This window comes from Malurus melanocephalus, unplaced genomic scaffold (assembly GCF_030028575.1).
Source record: "Malurus melanocephalus ecotype Western Australia unplaced genomic scaffold, MMel_1.1 scaffold_7, whole genome shotgun sequence".
NCBI classification, from domain to species: Eukaryota; Metazoa; Chordata; class Aves; order Passeriformes; family Maluridae; genus Malurus; species Malurus melanocephalus.
The window spans coordinates 3,056,419-3,075,377 of NW_026623239.1; the positions used below are offsets into that span (position 1 = coordinate 3,056,419).

Consider the following 18,959-nt stretch of genomic DNA (forward strand, 5'->3'; position numbering starts at 1 on the left):
ATTTTCTGTACAGTAAAGCTCTAATACATTATGSGCATGTTTTGAAAAAATAAACAAAAAATGTTACTAATTTTAAGGAAAATGGGTGACTGAAAAAAAAGAACGTAGCAAATGGTTTTTTTAATTTGCCAGCCCTTCATCTTACTGTATTACTGTCAAAATTATGCATGGTCTATCCTCCAATTACATGGTCAAATATTACAAATTGCACTTGAAATTTTTACACCCAGCTGGAGATTTACCACTGCTGTGCATGCACTGAGCTGTCCTTGTAAAGGCTCCTAGGCCACTCACCTAGCAGGTGAGTGCTTGCACTAATCYGAGAATTTTACCACGAAGTTTTAGCTCTTTGATCCATGTAGATACCAGTAATTTCTTGCAGTTTATAAGGCACTAGTAAATTATTTAGGAAAGTCATCAGTATGACTTTTAGAAGAGAGGGTAATTCATATGAAGATATCTAGAAAAGAAGATAGACTTTGAATTTCTGACAATGACAGCACATTTATATCGCATTTTCGTAGCCTCGGAGTAAAGTCTAAGTGTGTAAAATCTCTTTGTATGGAATAATCACCCATGAAATGCACCCACATATTGATTATCATGCATATTGAATGACCACCCAATGAACAGCAGAAAACTGTTGTTAGACAAGGAAAGCATATGGAATTTTCGTGTCAAACTTATGCAAATAAATTTTAGAAACACAAAAAATAAGTTAAAATCTGGCATCTTATCTGCGACTAATCTGAAAAACAAATTTTGTAAAAMATTATGTTTCTTTCTTTACAAGAAGTATGTAAATGAAGAAGTTTTGACTCACTAAATTAGACAGATTGTTCATGAGAGTTTTAAAGAGAAAAGATTTTGAAGTTGCTATGAAATATTCTATGTCTTTTTAAATAAAGAATCACATTTCCTGTCCTGTGAGATTTATTATAGTGATGCTTGAAACTGATTTGAATTCATTGAAATGGAAGTTTTAATACATTGCTCTTGACACRATTACTGATAATGTGTATAATTAAGAAAAGTAACAATATAATTTTTCCTGACTTTTCAGGGCTTAGCACAGTATTCTGTGCTCTTTTATGGTTATTACAATAACCAGAGGACAATCGGGTGGCTCAAGTTCAGGATGCCTCTTTCATATTTCCTTGTTGGAGTTGGGTGCATTGGCTACAGCTTTATGATTGTCACTCGAACGTAAGTTTTCCTTGTCTCTGGAAAAAAGTACATTCAGGCAGGTAATTTGATTCCTCTATTGACTCCTGAGACTGTTTTTAAAAGATTCAGTAATTCTGARGACAGGATAATGAAAGATCAAGTGCAAGGTCCAAGGTAGGTAAAATTCCTTCAACTTGTATTTATCTGTCTGTTGCTCTGCACCAGAAGTTGCGTTACAGTATTGTGAAAGTGGGAATACATCTTTACTGAAATAACAAAACATTGCTCTCCTGAATTTCAAAATGAAAAATAAATGCATGAGCTGAGAAAGAGCTCTGTCAGCCCATGTTTAATTATACTTGGCATCTAGTAGATTTTTCAGCTGAAATACTGGAAATTCAATGATTCCACCTTTAGTGATACTTCATGGGAGTTAAACACTTCTATGAAGGAAGAACACATGAAAGAAGCATATGGCAAATAATTCTGCATGTAGCTTACAGTCCACTGTAAATGCTGCCAGTTAATGTAATCTTTAATACCCCAGGTTCAAGCAAGATGACCACCCAACACAGCTGTACAGCCAGCTCTACCAGAGGTTTTAAAAAAAAAAACCTATAGTGGAAAAAGAAAGAGCATTGCAGGTCAAGACTCAAGGACTCTTGTAAATATAGACAAAAAATGCTGTTTGTGTGTTTCCATTGCTTTGTTCTGAAGCCTGTAGTTTCCCGTTGCTTGAGCACTAGAGTAATTCATGTTCTATTTTCAAATTGGCTTCCTGCATAGGGCAAGAAGCATTTCAGAAAAAAAAAAAAATCAGTCACATATATGTATTTTTTGGAAAGGAACAAAACTACTACAATAAAAAAGGAATTGGTTTAGCTCAAAAATATATTTTAAAATATTTTTGATAAAGCATTTGCCAAGATTAGAAAAGTCTTAATCCCCAACAGTTCTATTTCAATGACTATCAGTCAGACAAAAGAAGTATTCCTTATGGCAGGAAAACCTTGTAGCCCAAATAAAGGCATGTCCTTGTGGAAAAAATACACTCTTAGCACTAATTTTCCATCTGGCCRTGACACTAATAATAACCAAAGTTTACATAATCAAATGAGAGTTCTTGCAGTTTTCTGCTCTTTTCTGTTTCACAGAAAGAAGCACAGTGAGCACAGAAACTAAAAGCAGTGTAAGAGGAGGTGCTATCTTTTTTCTGCTGTTGACTGAGAACTGGGAAAGGTCTAGATGAAAGGGGTAGTGAGGATTATGAGCAGTATTACTTTATTTAGGGGAAATATTTAGATTTAGGTCTCCTGTCTTCAAATCTTACCGTGTATAACATGAAATTAAAACATTTCTGATCTCAAAGAAATTACATTCTACCTAAAAGACATTAGAAACCCTTGAGAAAGAAACATCCCACATCAATACAATCTATCCTTATGCGTAATAATTTGAATTAGGAGATAAAGTTGCAGAAGTAACCACTGTTATTACATGAATAAAACCCCTTTAAATAGAAAATYTTGTAGAAAAGTAGTCTAATCTGAAGAAATATATCTGTGAAGAAATACTCTTTTATTTCTGGATACTGTTATAAATCTTTTTGCTATGTGCATAGGAGATAYAAGGAAGATAGCAGTATGAGTGTAAGTTTATATCTTACAACCAAATTTTCTTCTGTCTTGTTATTTTAGACTATTTATTATATCATTTATTATATTTATTTTGTATTTATTTACTTATTTAGTTAGTTAATGGCTATTTTAGAATATTTTAMTTAGATTTTTTCCTTCTTTTTCTATTTGTGAAGTCTCTAATAAAATGGATTGCAGTTCAGGACAACCCGCAGCTTTCTATTTCAGAGATCTTCTCAGTATTGTTTTTCTATTGAGCTTCTTATCCAGCAGATTTTCTCTGAGTGGTTAATGAAATACATTAATTCTCTCTCATAAAAATGTATGTTGTGAGCTTATAAATTGTCTAAATATGAAAATTTCCACCATTCACACCTGTTTCAGGAAAAAAAGTTAGTACATCTCACAGCATGATATAGGGTTCTTTTCAGAAAAAAGTTAGAACTTAGGAACAATTGAAAAGTCATGATCACAAAGCAGAACTAATGCTAACGAGGTCTTCCTGTGTCTTTCTGGTTTTTTTTTTGTAGGATGGCAAAGAATGCAAATGATGATGGTGGTGGGGATGACACTAGTTTTAATTTCAGCTGGAAAATGTTCACAAGCTGGGACTACCTGATWGGCAATCCTGAGACAGCTGACAATAAGTTTGCCTCCATCACAACAAGCTTTAAGGTAAAACAGAGCTCACTAAGGAGAGGAAAAACACGATTTGGCTTTCACATGGGTGGGAATCAGATGGAATTAAGGTTTGCTGAGCCTGCAAACRTATATAAATTGACATCTCTACACCCTTCCAGGTCTTTATATCTTGCCATAGGATTTTTTTTTTCTTTTTAATTTGGAAGAAATAACTTCAGCATGCTTTTTTGTCSTCTGTGCTGGCTGTACGAGTTTTAGAAAACTGATTCCACTGTAAAAATATTTCCTTTTTGTCATCTCTAATGGCTTCCAGTTTCTATGGTGCTTGTCTGAAGAACTATTTTAAAATGTTGCTTCCATTTTGCCAATCTCACATTATCAACTTCCCTTATTAGAGAGAAGAGATATCATAAGACAAAGCAATAGAATAAACTATAGAATAGAATAAACCTTTAATCATGTCAGAAGAGCTGACCTCAGAATTTTGAGTTTATACTTGCAATTCAGTAAAAATGAAGGTCACTTGCCATGCATACTATAATGTTTTTAGTTTCAAACTAATTMCAAAATATAGCCCAGTTTGCAAGAAAATGTTCTTAGGCTCTTTCCAGTCTTCATGGTATGCTGATTTCAAGAGYAATTGTGTAAAGAATCTGGGGAAAGTTGTGAGATACAGGGCTGTGAAAGTAATGAAGGGGATATATTCTATATGTTGAATGTTAAAATACGTGCTTCTTCACTAGGGTGACTGGCACAYGCCAGTGTAGCACGTAAAGGAAAATTTAAATTTTCAACGTAATGATGCACAAAATGTACACAGGCAAAGTGTTGTGAGACAATAAAGAAGATGCCAGGCTTGTGGTCACACTGAGAAGCGTGACACCACAGTAGTGATACAGCCAATATCTCTATATATCTATCTCTATATCTCTATGTATGTATCTCTGTGTATCTCATCTCTATATCTCTATCTATATGTCTATATCTATCTCTATATCATCTATCTATATGTCTATAGGTACAGATGTACCTATATCATCGATATCCATATACCACCTCACCCTGGCTGCAGGCATAACAGAGAGCTGCACTCCAGTGTAAGTCATCAAGAGAAGATTCCAAAAAACCAAATAGTGGAGAAATACTGGCTGAAACCACCGAGTCTATGAGCTTTCCCTCCCGGCCTACTAAGATCCATGTTGGAAGCTATTTGGGAAATCAGCTGGACACAGGCTTACTTTTGAGAAATAAACTCATGAAGCTTTTGCAAACAAGATAGGAACCTCAGAGAGGAAGGGTGAAGTCTTGGCTTGTGTGAAGTAGTGTGAGTTTTGCTCAAAAGCTGCTGAAAACTCCTGTCATTTATGTGACAAACACATGCTGCAAAAGGCACAGAGCCATGCAAGGCAATTATTGCAATGCTGCTCRGCTGCCCCTCAGGGCAACTTATCTCTAAACCAGTCAGAAGCTGTAAACAAACTTCCTTTCKTAAGGATACTCCAGAGCAAAAGCTCTTTCAAGCTGGCAAAAGCAGGAACTGGCGATTACAGTTGCCTCTGAGATTTAATATTTGTCAGTCATGATCAAGGGGAAGTGTGGGGCAAATATTTTGTTCTGCAGTCTGAAGCTCTGCACCATCCAATTTTTTTTTTTTTTTTGGATTCTTACATCCCAACTGTCTTTCCATTCTTCTGAGCTGATGAATTTCAGAACAAAACTTTTTCCTCTTTTCTCACAAATGCACATTTTTAGAGTGTGACATTTCCTTTTCTGACCAACAATCATATGTTTATCAAGCTGTGTCATACTCAGTCTCATATCACCTTGCAGAGTGAAAGAAGGTGCTGAGTCACTGGGGACTGAGAAGGGGCAAAGGAAACCCTGGGGAGCCAAAACCCCAGGATCTGCCAGGACCTAAGCAAGATTTTATGAGATCATACACATTTATCTCAAAGCATGAAGCCCAGATGTGCATTTGCATCTTTGTAGTTTATTTAATTGGCTTCTAACAATTAAGGAAGCAATGTGGGGTCTTGACCGATGAAGTATTCATAATATTCTTTTCCTTCTAACAAGTGCAGGAAGCAATCGTGGAGGAGCAGGAGAGCAGAAAAGAGGAAAATATTCATTTGACTCGATTCCTAAGGGTCCTTGCTAACTTCTTAGCCCTATGCACACTTGCTGGAAGTGGCTACCTCATCTTTTTTGTTGTCAGAAGATCTCAACAATTTGCCTTGGAAGGTCTGGAGAACTACGGGTGGTGGGAAAGAAATGAAGTTCGTGCTAGYGCATTTCTATGATAGATGTGGTTTGAAACTGTGTTCCTCTGCTTTGCATGTTGCCTTTTTTCCTGGTAATTTGAGTATGATRAGTGCGGGTGGTAAATGTAAAGCAAAAGAATTGTTTTTGTCCCTCTGCATCCTACTTCATCAAATCYCTTCTTTGCTTCTTTCAAATATCCCATAGTATTTAGCTTGCATTTGAGGCCTTTACATTTCCTCCCCTGTGCCCTTAGGATTGCTTCCTAGACACTCTATGGATTCACAAGATCAAGGAATCCACTATCTTGTTGTTTGTCTCCTGGCCCAAGCAAATGGATCTCACAGATGCAATTCTGCAGTGTAGCAGCAAGTTGAAACTCATGTTTTACAGTTCCACCTGGAAATGTCCAAGAGTCCTATGCCATTTTTTTGGTGCCTAATCTGTGCCTGATGCTTTCCTCTAAAGCAGAGGCAGCCTGCCTGACAGAAATGTATAGTGATGGTGATGACTGCGTTTGCTATGACAGTGGKCAGCATGCACCTGAAGTAAGTGTGCTGTATTAAAACTTGGAAAGGTTTTACTTTCTGAGAAAAAATGCTACTGTGCACATCGTAAAACTAGTTGGTTACTTCAYGCTTGTCTTTTGAGCTGGGGTGTAAAATACACACCTGACTTAAGGGCAGGCAAAAAGTTGCTAGCCTCACAAAGCTGATGAGATGGGCGGTGATGGAACAAGGACAATCAATCCAGAATTTTCAATACCAAAACCTGACTGAGAAAAAAATATTAAAATATCGAGTAATTCACCTTTGGAATCCAGAGAATTAGGGCTGTTGAGAGTGGATTAAATTATGTGTTAACACGTTTTAGTTTGATAGGAAAGAAAASATTGCGTACAAACTTCTTGATTTAAAGCATCTGTTTACATTCAATTGTGGTGTCCATGGAGCAATCCAGGGTAAATACATTTTTTGTCATCTGTACCTGAAGTTCACAGAGTAATAAAGTGCTGCTGATGACTTTGTGGGAAAAATCTTTTTGTCTCTGGCTCTCCTTCCCTCTCATAATGTAGGTTTTTTATCTCCCTCWCCATATCAGCAGTACCTAGTTTTGTCAGAACACAGTTCAGATACAATTGTCTCGTGTGTCATGGAGAGGAAGAAATTAGTGGAAATAGGCAGGCTGGGACTGTGTGTGGATTTTATGAACTTGTGATACTCAGAGTGGATTTTGGTTTTTATTACATCAAAAACTAAATAAAAAGTAGTAATGGAAATATATTTTTTCACCCAAATCAATAATAATAATAGAAGAGTTTATTTCTAACATTTCACTGTCAACTTTTTTGCCCCCTCCCCAGGTGAACATGGTTATGTCACTTTTAGGAATGTTCTGTCCAACTTTATTTGATGTAATCAGTTCTCTGGAAAATTACCACCCTCGCATAGCTCTAAGATGGCAACTGGGAAGAATCTTTGCTCTTTTTCTTGGCAACCTCTACACTTTCATTATTGCCCTGATGGATGAAATCAACCTCAAGGCAAGATATTTACTTCCCTTCACTGTGTTTGACATGTATCTGGGCAATGTTGGGAACCTCCAGTCAGTCACAGACATGTTGGTGAAAGACATTCTTTTCCTTCTGTACTGCAAATTACATCCATGCCTGAGCTAGCAGTGGAATTTTGGAATAGAAAGCTTGAGAGTTGGTAACAAGCTCATATTGTTTTTTTTYCCCCAATTTATTTCCTTCCTTAGTTGGAAGAAGAAAAGATAGTCAAATACAACATGACAATATGGGAAGCCAGTCTGTACAATGGTACAATTCCAGAAAATTCCACTGCTCCTCCAATACTGGTGGATCCTGCTGATGTCCCCAGGGGGCCATGCTGGGAAACAATGGTGGGACAGGTAATGCAGCTGCTTTGAGTTAATATTTGAAAATAGGCTCTTGAAAGATGTGATATCCTCTTCATTTCTGCTAACAAGTGTCGTTTAGATGMGAAAATGTGAGGAGAAGCAGATGTGTGCCTTTCTCTTGAACTAAAAGTTTTTTAAAAAAATATTTTATTTTCTTTGACTCCTGTCTAAAGGGAAATTCTTTATTCTGTTAGTTGACAGAATTGAAAACATTTCTCTTTTCCCCTTCCTTTTCATTATCCCCTTAATTTATTTTCCTCTTCCTGATACCACCTTTGCCTTACAAATCTGGTCTAGCAATTCTGAAAATAAAAAGAGTAGCTSAAAAGGAACATGTGTGTAAGACACCTCTCACAGCAGGGTGCTTTTGAGAAGGCATCTGTCTTTAGCCAAGCAACATAATGCAGAAGAAAAATAGAAGTTTAGTGGGAAATCTGCTTAAATATTTTATTTGATTCAGCTGAACATTTATTCTTATTGACCCATCAGTGTAAAGTGTGGTTTCCAAACAATTTTCTAACMTTTGCTTTCCCTCTATTTGAACATACTTCACTATTGTTGATTTGACCACAACAAGAAGCTCAATATTGAATCCCTTTTGCTGTTGCAATGTCACTCGGCCGGTCTGTCCTCCTGAATGAAGAAATCACCAGCAGGGATCATATAGGCAGAAAAATCAGCCCCTCTCTTTTTCTCAGTGATGCTGAATAAAAAGCTAAGAACACCAAGAACTCATCTCTGAACTAATTTTACCCTTAATTTCAGATCAGGGAGAGTAACCRCTTTCTGGGCTATTGGGATAAGGCCTGTTACACCAGGCTTTAGTGAAAAATTCTAAAATAACAGTAGAGGCATGAGGATTTGCATTAGGATTTTCTTCTTCTCCCTATTCACTAGACATTTGAATTCCTTGAGAAATAAGCCATTCACCTTTTTTTTTTTTTTTTTTTTTTTTTTTTTTTTTTTGTAATTTTAAATAAACTTCTCAAAGTCAGAGGGATTAAAAGAAGTTTAAGGTATCAGCTCAGATTTCTGTTGTAGCAGCGATCTTGGCTGGGAGTCAAGTTTAATCATACTCTGGAAATCTCATAATATGAGCACAAAYTAGAGCAAAAGATCTCTCCAAGAAAAAGAGGGGTAGTTGTTCTGGCATATTACAGAATAAGTGACTGTAGAGGAGGATAAGAGTTTTATCCATGTTGGAGCAAGATAAGCACAATTACTGATCTAGTAAGGTATTTCGTTATTATTGCAACTATTAATTGCTTAAATATATTCTTAAARGAGGATATTGCTCTTACAGGAATTTGTGCGCCTGACAGTCTCTGACATGATGACAACATACATCACAATTCTAATTGGTGATTTTTTGAGAGCTGTCTTTGTTAGGTTTTTCAATTACTGCTGGTGCTGGGACCTGGAGTATGGATTTGTAAGTATCTTATTTTAAATGTTTTTGCTATCTAACATCTTACAATTAAGTGAAAAACTTCATTCTCCTTTCAATCCTACAGAGTTAATTTTGGTTAGCCATCTTCAAAATCGCTGTGTTAGTTTTTCTCATAATTTGCTTATGATTTTATATTTGTCTTCTTCTTTAGACTTTGGTAACTTTAGGACTTCTTTAATTTATATGATTTTGCAAGAACACCGAGTACACTTTTTTCACACATTTACAGTCTGAACACCCATTCTCTGCTCCACAGAATACAATCTCATTGATATGACAGGATCTTCTARGACACAGTTTTTGTGGAGAAAAATATGACAGATCTTGTTCTAGAACTATATATATGATAAATGTATACATTTAATTAGAATTAGTTTGGCTGATGTAAAATGAGTAAGGCACATAGCAGAAGCAGGCATAGAACACAGCTCTTCCCTTGGGAGTTGAGACGTTCTTCTTGCACTGACCTGATCCAGGTTAAATTTGCCAGCTACCTATGCTGTCAGATCTGCTACTGTTTTTCATCTTTTAAGTAGTAGCCATGGTGTATCAAAGCCTGTGAAGCTCCTGAAGTATCTTTTGTACTTACTGAGAAGCACAGAAAAGAGTTAAGTAATTTAAAGCTATCAAAGGTACCCCTGTATAAGCAGTCATCATAGCTATTCCACCATATTTTGTCCTTCTTTCCTCAGAATTTTGTCTTCATACATGTAAAAATTTCTTGTGTTGCTAAAATCTGTAACTTGAGAAATCCCAGTTTTCTAGAGGAAGAGAAAGTTTTCATCATTTCTATTAAAAACCTCAGGCTTCTGGTACAGCAATCTCATTGTTACTTGCTGGCTCCTGTGAAATTTCAGCATTATTTCAAGGTTTAGTGTTCTGTCTCAGGCAGAACTGGTGTAGGGCTGGAGACAAAGACTAYGAGCCAGTCAAACAGGTAATAACTGTTCCAATGTCAAAATCAAAYGAGGATTTTGAATATACATGAGCAGAAAAATTTCCAATGACACAGCTACTTGTAGGGGATTCTGAAACCAATGTTTGCAGTTGGAAATATTCAAAAATTAGAAATTAATGATCAGGATAAAAGAAGAACAGGTAAGTGATTAAAGATTTGAAAAACCAGAATAAAGAGTCAAATTAATAGTTCAGAAATAAAAGACTAAACAATTTTTGTGGTATTTGTGTCTACATAGGGAATAAAAATGTATGACACAGGAAACAGGGCTTTCTTCAGCACAAAAAACAATAATGAGTCTCCATGGAGTTTTTAAAGTTCTGAATCTTAAAGGAATAACTACTATCAAACACTCAAATTAAAAATGAGACATTCATATTGAAAAAAAAGGCAACTTYTATCAATGTTAAAAGGAATATCTCCAAAAGTAAAACAGCTAAGATATGAAAAAAAGAGGAAAAATTGTGTTGGAGTTCAATCAGGTATTAAATCAATTAAGTCACATTCATCACATTAAGTCTCACTGCTGCTGTACTGAATGACACATTACTTTGACAATCAGCAGCCATGCCAWTGGAAATTTTCTGAATTGTTGCTTTAAAATTTAACCAGTACTCATAAAAATATTTTTTATTCTCCATTAGCACCATCATCTGTACAAATGTCAGAAGGTTTTCAGGAAAATACTGCAAACTGTCTTTAAGGTTACCTTGTGGCATTGAATTATATCACTTATTTCACAATTCACTGRTAAAATGCAACAAGAGGCTTCACATGATGTCAGTGTGCTGCTGCTGTTGGAAGTGAGTTTTAATCTACCGTAACTCATAAATCCTTTGTGCAAACCTAATGAAAACATCTCTGTGATTTCTTTCAGCCATCATATTCTGAGTTTGATATAAGTGGAAATGTTCTGGGACTGATCTTTAACCAAGGCATGATCTGGTAGGTGCGGCAAAGCACACTATCTGCAGGATGGCAGGATTCATTTGTATCTCTGAGGCGTTTTTCTGAAATCCTGATCAGTTTCTTTAGTTTGATGGAAGTGTTATGCAGCATATACCAAACTCTGGTAGGCTGCAATCRGAGGGAACACTTCAAAATTACTCCTAAGATTATTGTGCCAAACACATTAGGACTTTGCACTGAGTTGGTAAGACAAGTCAATAAAAAGCTGCAGAGATAAATCTTATACATAAGTTGACTGACTGCTTGGTCTAGTGTTTTGCTTTGAAATTCAGCTTTTCAACATACTTTACCACTCTTTTCCCATGTTCCTGTAAAAAAGGCCTTGAAAAAATGTATTAATACTTATCTGTGCATAACATGAATATGTAAACAAAGCAACTGCTGCAGCATTAGTCCTGATATGTAGAGGAGAAAAGATCTAGATTTTCATTCCATTTTAGGACTTTATGTGACAGGTAAGGAACTCCAGCACATGGAGTCTTCTTGCAAGATGCTCAGTCTTTCTCAGGGACTGTTCTCTGCAAGAACTGACTTCTCAGTTCTTGCCAAGGCCTAATTTTTCACACTTAATATGACTTTACTGATCAGGCTGTTCGTGTGGTGAAAGCCTTTACTTCTCTAAAACCCTTTATTTTTCATTAAAGATATATCAAACAAGGAAGAAGATAATAATACAGCCTGTCTGTGCTTCGAAGGTCTTTACAACCCTAATGTAAATGTATTTCCTAATGTAAATGTTTTTAAATGGAATGTCAGAGACACCCAGGGGCAAAGCAGCTTAGCTTGATCACTTKATCACCTGATCACATGGGCAAGGATTAAGGAAAAAGCAGATTCTTGATCTCTTACATTCTGTAAAATTTAGCCAGGAAAATGAATTTAGCAGCTCTCAGTCAGAATGACAGAAGAAGATACAAGGTGTGATAGAAATAGAAATAGAGATAGAAYAGATAGAGATAGATAGTGATAAAATAGATAGAAATGGTGCCAACAATTTCAGTGTCATACCATACAACTGTGTATAATAACAAAACATTTTTAACAGAATCAATAAACAGACTGATGGCATGAAGCCCTCAATGACCATGGAAACAGAAGTTAAAAAATATATAAATTAGGGAAAAATATCCTTCCTAAAAATGTGTTAATATATTAATAAGAATAATTAAGTATAAACTATATTATTTTGTTTATGTCTAGCTGTAGGAGTTGATGATACCTAGTTTTAGAGCTATCCTTTTTTACACAATACAAGTGAGATGCTTCCTGGACAAATTAAGAGTGAATAACATTTCATCAAGTGATCATTTAATTTGCAGAGGAAGATGAATTTGAAACAAAAAGTTCATACAAACAATTCCCTCTATATACTATAAGTTCTTAAAAAAAAAGAACAAAGAGGAAAGACCAGTAAACCGCCYCCCCCCCCCCCCCATAAAGTTGGTTATATGAATTTCTGAGCACATAGTGAGTATAGTTGCAAAGCTCATTGACAGAGGGAATGGAAGGCACACCTAGGAAGACAAAAGTAACAAAGTGGTTATTCTTAAAATTTTCTTCTCCTCTAGGATGGGATCTTTTTATGCTCCATGTCTCCCAGCAATCAACGTTTTCCGCCTCCACACATCGATGTACCTGCAGTGCTGGGCRGTGATGTGCTGCAATGTCCCCCAGGAAAGGGTGTTCAAGGCTTCCAGATCCAATAACTTCTACATGGCCATGCTGCTTTTCATCCTCTTTCTCTCCACACTGCCTGTTGTGTACACTGTTGTCTCCATCCCACCATCTTTTGACTGTGGTCCTTTCAGGTTCTTTGCATTCTATTTCCATTTTTTGCAGTTGTTGTAAGGAAATGATTCACCACATCACGGTAAATGATGCAATAATGAAAAAGTGCCTCTATAATAAGCATTAGCACCTGATATGCTGAATGTTTAATTGTGACTTATTTCTTGTGGACAATTCCTGAAGCTGAAATTCTGYAAAATGGAATAATTCTTTAGAATTTTTTTTTCTGAGGTGTAGAACAGAAAATCCTTTCTTTTTGTTAATTTTAATGTAAAAAAAAAAAAAAGTTGCTACTGCACTGAAGAAAAGTTATTCTTCAGGAGTAGAGCAGTGGCCTGTTGTGCTTGAAAGAGATGGCTTTAGTGTTTRTTTTTGAACAAAATATTAACAAAGCAAGAGTAGGAAAATAGGAAAAGAGACATTCTGCTTGCAATGAAAGGTTTAAATAATACATTACTCCTGTGAGTAAAATGACATCCGCATGCTCCCCAGAGCACTTTGTAAAGGAACAGAAGTCTTACCACATTAAATCTGGCCAAAGGCAAAATGACAATGATTGTCACTGCAACAGTAACAGGTACCTAAATGGGAGAATCACATGACATGACAAAAATTCTGATGAGACAGAAAATTTCTTGAACTTAGAGAAGAAATTATAATAAACAAAAGATACAAAGTAAGACTGTTTTTTTTTTTTTTATTTGAGTCATAGCAAAAAAATACTGTGGGAGATATTTGAGACCAAATCTGAGTAAAAGCAATTATTGGAATTGGATATTAATGAAATGGTGAGATTACTCTTCAAAATGAGAAGGATAATGCTTGCCACTTTTTCTCTGTCATGTGTAGAGATATGCAGTTCTTCATAAAAAAGTGAAACCTTCAATGTAACTTAATGGGGAGCCCCAGAAAGTGATGAAGGTTCCTTCATCCTCAGTATAGGTAATGCCACAGTAGAATAGGCAGTGAATAAATACTGGTAGTGCACTGCCCCGACATTTATAATAGAAAACATTTTCCCGTTGATAGCTCAGTGTCTCATCCTTTTTGAAATTCATGAATCTTTCTGGTTTAACTTTGTTTTTTTTTTTGTTTATTTCATTTTAGTCCATTTGTTGAAGCAACATATGCAACTCAACAGAGAACAGCCAAGAATAGGGAAGATCGAACAGAAATAGCAATATTGCAATAGAAAAAGAATATTGCATGCTGGGGAAAGATAAGTAGAGCAGAGAATTAAATTTCTCATCTACCTTGAGTGGACAGGGAAAGTAAAGAGAAAGAATGGGTCTGAAGAATTCTACCTGCAACATTTTTATATTAACTGAGATGGTATAAACGTCAAGAATGAGATAAGGAAAAGACCCATTTGTCAGAAAGTTCTTTACTAAAGTTGAAAAGCAGTGACAGGAGACTGCAATGACTGCCCAAGCAGGTGGCAATTTRGTGACAATTCCTGCAACCAAAAACTAGTGATTAGAATTGATACAGAGACCCTTTTTATCAATCTTGTCCACGTTAAAAATGTCAAACTCGATCGTGAGGTACAGACAAAGGTAAAATTCACAGTAAGGGACTTTCAGAACATCTATTGCTATCCTTCTGAAGAAAAATTTTCTAGGGAGAAAATACATGGCTTTCTAGATAAACCCGCCATGGAACAGCCTCTGACTTGTGTAGCACTGGTACACACTGAAAAGAGGAGATTCAGGCTCAACGAAAAAACAATTGCAAGCTTGTCAACCATAAAAAAAAGGGGATTTTAATTTTCCCCCAAGTCTTCACAAAGCACAAACAACACTTCACTCCTTGGCTGGTGGTATGGAGTTCACAACTCATATACTGACTCCCTGAGGCATAATCTGGATGGCAACTGTCAGCAAAATCTATCAGCATAAAATAAGAATTATTCCATCTACATTGCTCCTTAGAAGAAATAAATACTACATAAGACAATACTCCTGCCAGAGTGTAAAGTTTTAAATGAYGTTAACATGGAGTTTCTTGTTTTTTTCTCCAGGTTTGATGTGATGTGATTAGGTTATGTATCCATAATTGCTGTAATACTAATATGTGATAAAATGTCAACTTCTTTGTTTAACAGTGGGAAGACTAGAATGTATGACGTCATAGGAGAAACCCTGGAGCTCGACTTCCCTTCGTGGTTTGGGAAGGTGTTTGGTTATGCTTCTAACCCTGGAGTTATCCTGCCCTTTATATTGCTGATGGTGTATGTACAGAACATTAACTCAATGCTTACTTTATCTAGGGCCTGCTAAGTTTCTTCCACTCTCRATGTTCACTGCCTGAATATCTAATAAATGCAGTGCTGATTGTCCAGTGATGATTGAATTAAAGAATTAACCTTTCATTTGAGAGTACTCAATGTGCATTTGCAGAAAGGTTGATATGTCTTTTTTTGTTCAATGGCTTTCTTTTTTTTGGTACACTTATAGTTGCTCTTGCCACAAAAGTTACAARTTACTAAAATACAGGGAACTCATAGGCAATCTGAAGTGCTCTGACATTAGTCAGCTTTCATAACAGTTTTTTCTTATTAAATTAGGATGGTGAAAACTACTAATTTCATAGAGCTATMACAATAGTAATTCCATACACTAAAAAATGAAAATGTTCCTTTTTTTTTTTTAAGTAGAAGGAGACAATAATTAAAAAAACCCCAAACTAACAAACTATTGTTTTGGTTGTTTTCTTGGAAGTATTTCAGATTGCTTACTGTTATCAGAAGCTTTTATAAATATGATTTACTCATTATAAGGTATGTCATGCAACTTAACTTTTATAGGCTATGCTATAGAATTCACTTCATAGTTAAGCACTGYTTAATGAAACCTCTTTCTTAATTTCTATCAAATTGAATATAGAATATTAATAGACAGAATAGTTTCCTCTTTTTTTCTCTCCCYAAAATAACAGTGCCTTCTTCATAGTGTGAGGAAGCACATTGTTCATTGTCAAATACAGGCATTGATCAAGCACAACAAATGAGAAAAAGATAGAGACCTTATGTTATCACAACTGTAATTATTGCTATAAGAATGTTATGATTCTATATTTAAATCATTGTATAACAAGAAATTATTTCAATTTAGCCTGAGTCTTTATTATCTCAACGCAACGTCCAAATCGTACAAGGAAGCTAACTTGGAACTTAAAAAGAAGATACAAATGGTAAGAATAGAGCATTATTGATTTTTTGCATTTTACTAAATGTTAGGGAAGCTGTTCAGGTCACTGAAAGATGCCTTGTCTCTCCCTATCATTAGCAAGCAGAAGAAAATAAGAGAAGAAATAAACAAAGGGCACAAAAATCAAATGAGGAAAATCCATTTGAGACAGAACCGGCAAAGCCTAAAGATGAATCCACTCCAAACAAAGGTTTGAATGCCTGAGGATGAGGAATTCATGCATGTGAGATCCTAGTCTTCCTCACTGCCTTGACTGCTTCCTTTTCCATAATCTCCTGAAACACCTTCACAACACTGAATCACAAGTATTAGCCTAATCTCCACTTCACATTTCTTTCTTTGACTTTTAAAGAAATATTGCAACATTTTTCTTTACCCAGAAGCACCGAAGTAAAAAGCTGAACTACAATGCACTGAAGGTCCCGATACCACTGAAATAAAGCACTTAAAGCCTGGTCTAAGTGTTAGTGATCCCTCTTATCTATCACAAATCAGTAAAAATCTTAATGCCCTACCTTTCTGTTATGTTTTGTTGACCCAGAATTACTCAGAAAAGCCTTTGTCCTGTGTGCCAGGTTCACCTGGGGGAGGTGTAGTGAGAGTACAGTCTTTGAGCAGCCCTTGTCAGAAATCCTGGCTGGGGCAGGCGGGTGTCCKTCTGTCCTGAGAGATTTTGGTGACTGTTTCCTTTCCCTCATCATGGATGCAAGCCATACAAACACTAAACTGCCTCGAGCCTGGGAGGGAAGCCCAGGTTAGAGTTGGCAGTCTTTAGAAGAGCCATGTGTAATTTCTGCCTTCATCACCACTGAGATGATATCCAAGTACACCTTGAGAAAAATCCCCACCTGCCTCATGGGAGCCTTGCAGAAGGAACTGGATGGAAAATACAGCACAAAGGTCATGAAGGAGCACTACCCTGGGTTTTGGCAGGGGAGGAACAGACTTTCTACTGCATTCTAGGGTGGCCAGGCAGCTGCTGGATTTCCCTGTCAGGGAACTTCTGACTTGCGTGCTCATTTGTTAATTCTGTCCTCCAAACACATTTCAGATGGCAASAATGGCAGTGACTCAAAGAAGACACAAGAAGCCTCTCAGGCACAACCTGGCTCCGCCCTGAATGGCCACTGTCCCCCACAGGGCCGAGGAGGAAACCTTCCTCCACCATCCATAGCTGTGACAAGGCCACCRGGGCCCAGGATGCCGGGCTGCCCACCTGGAAATCCGGGCTTCCCGGGAATGCAGCCGGGAATGCCCAGGGGCCCTCCTGTGCACAGATAAGGAGCCTTAGGAACACTGTAATGTCTTGAAGGACACTGGAGGACAGAAAGGTGGCCCTAAATCCAAACACACACCTGCAAGTGCAGAGCCCCACTGTGTTTGATCTCCATGTGCATCGCAGTAATTCACGTGCTTCAGTGTTTTGCAGCGTGGGAGCTTTGGAAGAAAACACGGCATATGTCTTCTTGCATTTGAAGRCATTGTGAAAATGTGCTCTCTGTATCAAACATTTGCTAAAATTACAGAGTTTTATTGGGGATACTTGTTAGATAAGTAGAAAACAATTTGTATTCACCTGACTTGTCTTAAAAGCTTGAAACTCTGTCCCTAATAGCTTTTCCTGAGAATATTTCACTGAAAACACAGCTCTGTATAAGGTTTTTGAAAATCAGTTATATTTAAACCTGCACATATCTTGTCCTCTGCAGGTCAGATATGCTTAGCCAAAGATTTCAGATTGCACATGGGAAAACTAGGACCAAAACTAGGGAAACCTTCCATATAAAGTCTTTGTGGATCTACTCAGAAGGAAAAAGAAAAACAATATTTTACCTGTTGCTATGAAGAAAATTTAGCTCCTACTACAGTCCAGCCTTTAGCTASTATTAGCTTTATCACATTCTTCAAGACTAGAAATAAATTTTAAAAATAAAAGGGGTAAAAGTGTATCTTCTGTACAGGAAAGCATATTTGGGGAATAGAGATAATAMAGTTATTGATTAATTTCACCTAAATGCTGAAATGGCATACAAACACTTRACACTTCATAAGAATATGTACTGTATAATGTTCTCTGTGAATTCATGACAGGATACATGTATTGGTCTTTTTATAGTCCAGGGTGGAACAAATGTTTCTCTGACAAGTCTTGTGTTAGCAGAGAGATGCAAAGAGATGTGTTAGCAAAAGAGATGCAAGCCCAGGGGCAAGCTGTTGATACTTATTCCAATAAGACAGGTTGATTTTAATGTTCTGATCTTTCTTTTTTTCAGACCATTGGTCTTGATAATAATTTTAAGGCTTTCAAGTGTAGTAACAACAAAATCAGCCAACTGAAAGTCTTCTAAAGAATAAATGTGAATCCACTGAGGGCCTTCTGTATAMCAGAGGTTCATTTTGTATAATAGTATAGCATCATCTCTTAGTRTAAATATAAAGTCTGTGACATCACAAAACAACCTTCATCTAATTAAATTGTGGAACTTATTAAAAAGAGGCTTACAACTCCCCCAGGTCGTATGTCACCCTTTAAACCACAATGATCCACATACAACTTCCAGTTCAAGCACTCTTTAAATCAATTGCCAGAGCCTGGAATATCTAAGCTAGACATCTGCAACTGGGTTGCTGAGAGTCTTTAAAATTTTAAATGAGAGAAAATATAGATAAATGCACTGCAAGTTGTTTCATCTTTCTTCTCATCTATGGACTTCTGGAAAAAAAAATAAAATAATTCAAACTATTAATTTGAAATTTTCTAACAGGATTTGTTTTTAAACTGCATCTATCTCTAGCCCAGAAACATAAGATTGTTCCTAGTCTTATTGAAGYTAAGCATAGGACCCAGTATTCTAATCTTTTCATGATTTTAAGATAAACTTTTTTTCTACAAGCTGGGCTTGATCTATCCTGGAACATTTATTTGCACAGAGMTTTTAGGTAATTGTTTGTTAGCA

The 18,959-nt window shown here is 36.4% G+C and overlaps 1 protein-coding gene across 1 annotated transcript in view; it reads left to right on the forward strand.

Annotated features, from left to right (window-relative positions):
- The window catches only part of TMC1 (transmembrane channel like 1), a 48,321-nt gene extending 31,038 nt beyond the window's left edge, over window positions 1–17,283 (forward strand). Inside the window, exons 9-20 of the mRNA XM_057372112.1 lie at window positions 1,064–1,206; window positions 3,335–3,479; window positions 5,528–5,722; window positions 7,069–7,248; window positions 7,467–7,619; window positions 8,932–9,060; window positions 10,914–10,981; window positions 12,574–12,813; window positions 14,898–15,023; window positions 15,907–15,985; window positions 16,081–16,192; window positions 17,054–17,283. Coding sequence (XP_057228095.1) covers window positions 1,064–1,206; window positions 3,335–3,479; window positions 5,528–5,722; window positions 7,069–7,248; window positions 7,467–7,619; window positions 8,932–9,060; window positions 10,914–10,981; window positions 12,574–12,813; window positions 14,898–15,023; window positions 15,907–15,985; window positions 16,081–16,192; window positions 17,054–17,283 — 1,800 coding nt within the window. The remainder of the gene's footprint in view (window positions 1–1,063; window positions 1,207–3,334; window positions 3,480–5,527; window positions 5,723–7,068; window positions 7,249–7,466; window positions 7,620–8,931; window positions 9,061–10,913; window positions 10,982–12,573; window positions 12,814–14,897; window positions 15,024–15,906; window positions 15,986–16,080; window positions 16,193–17,053) is intronic.
- Window positions 17,284–18,959: the final 1,676 nt, after the last annotated feature.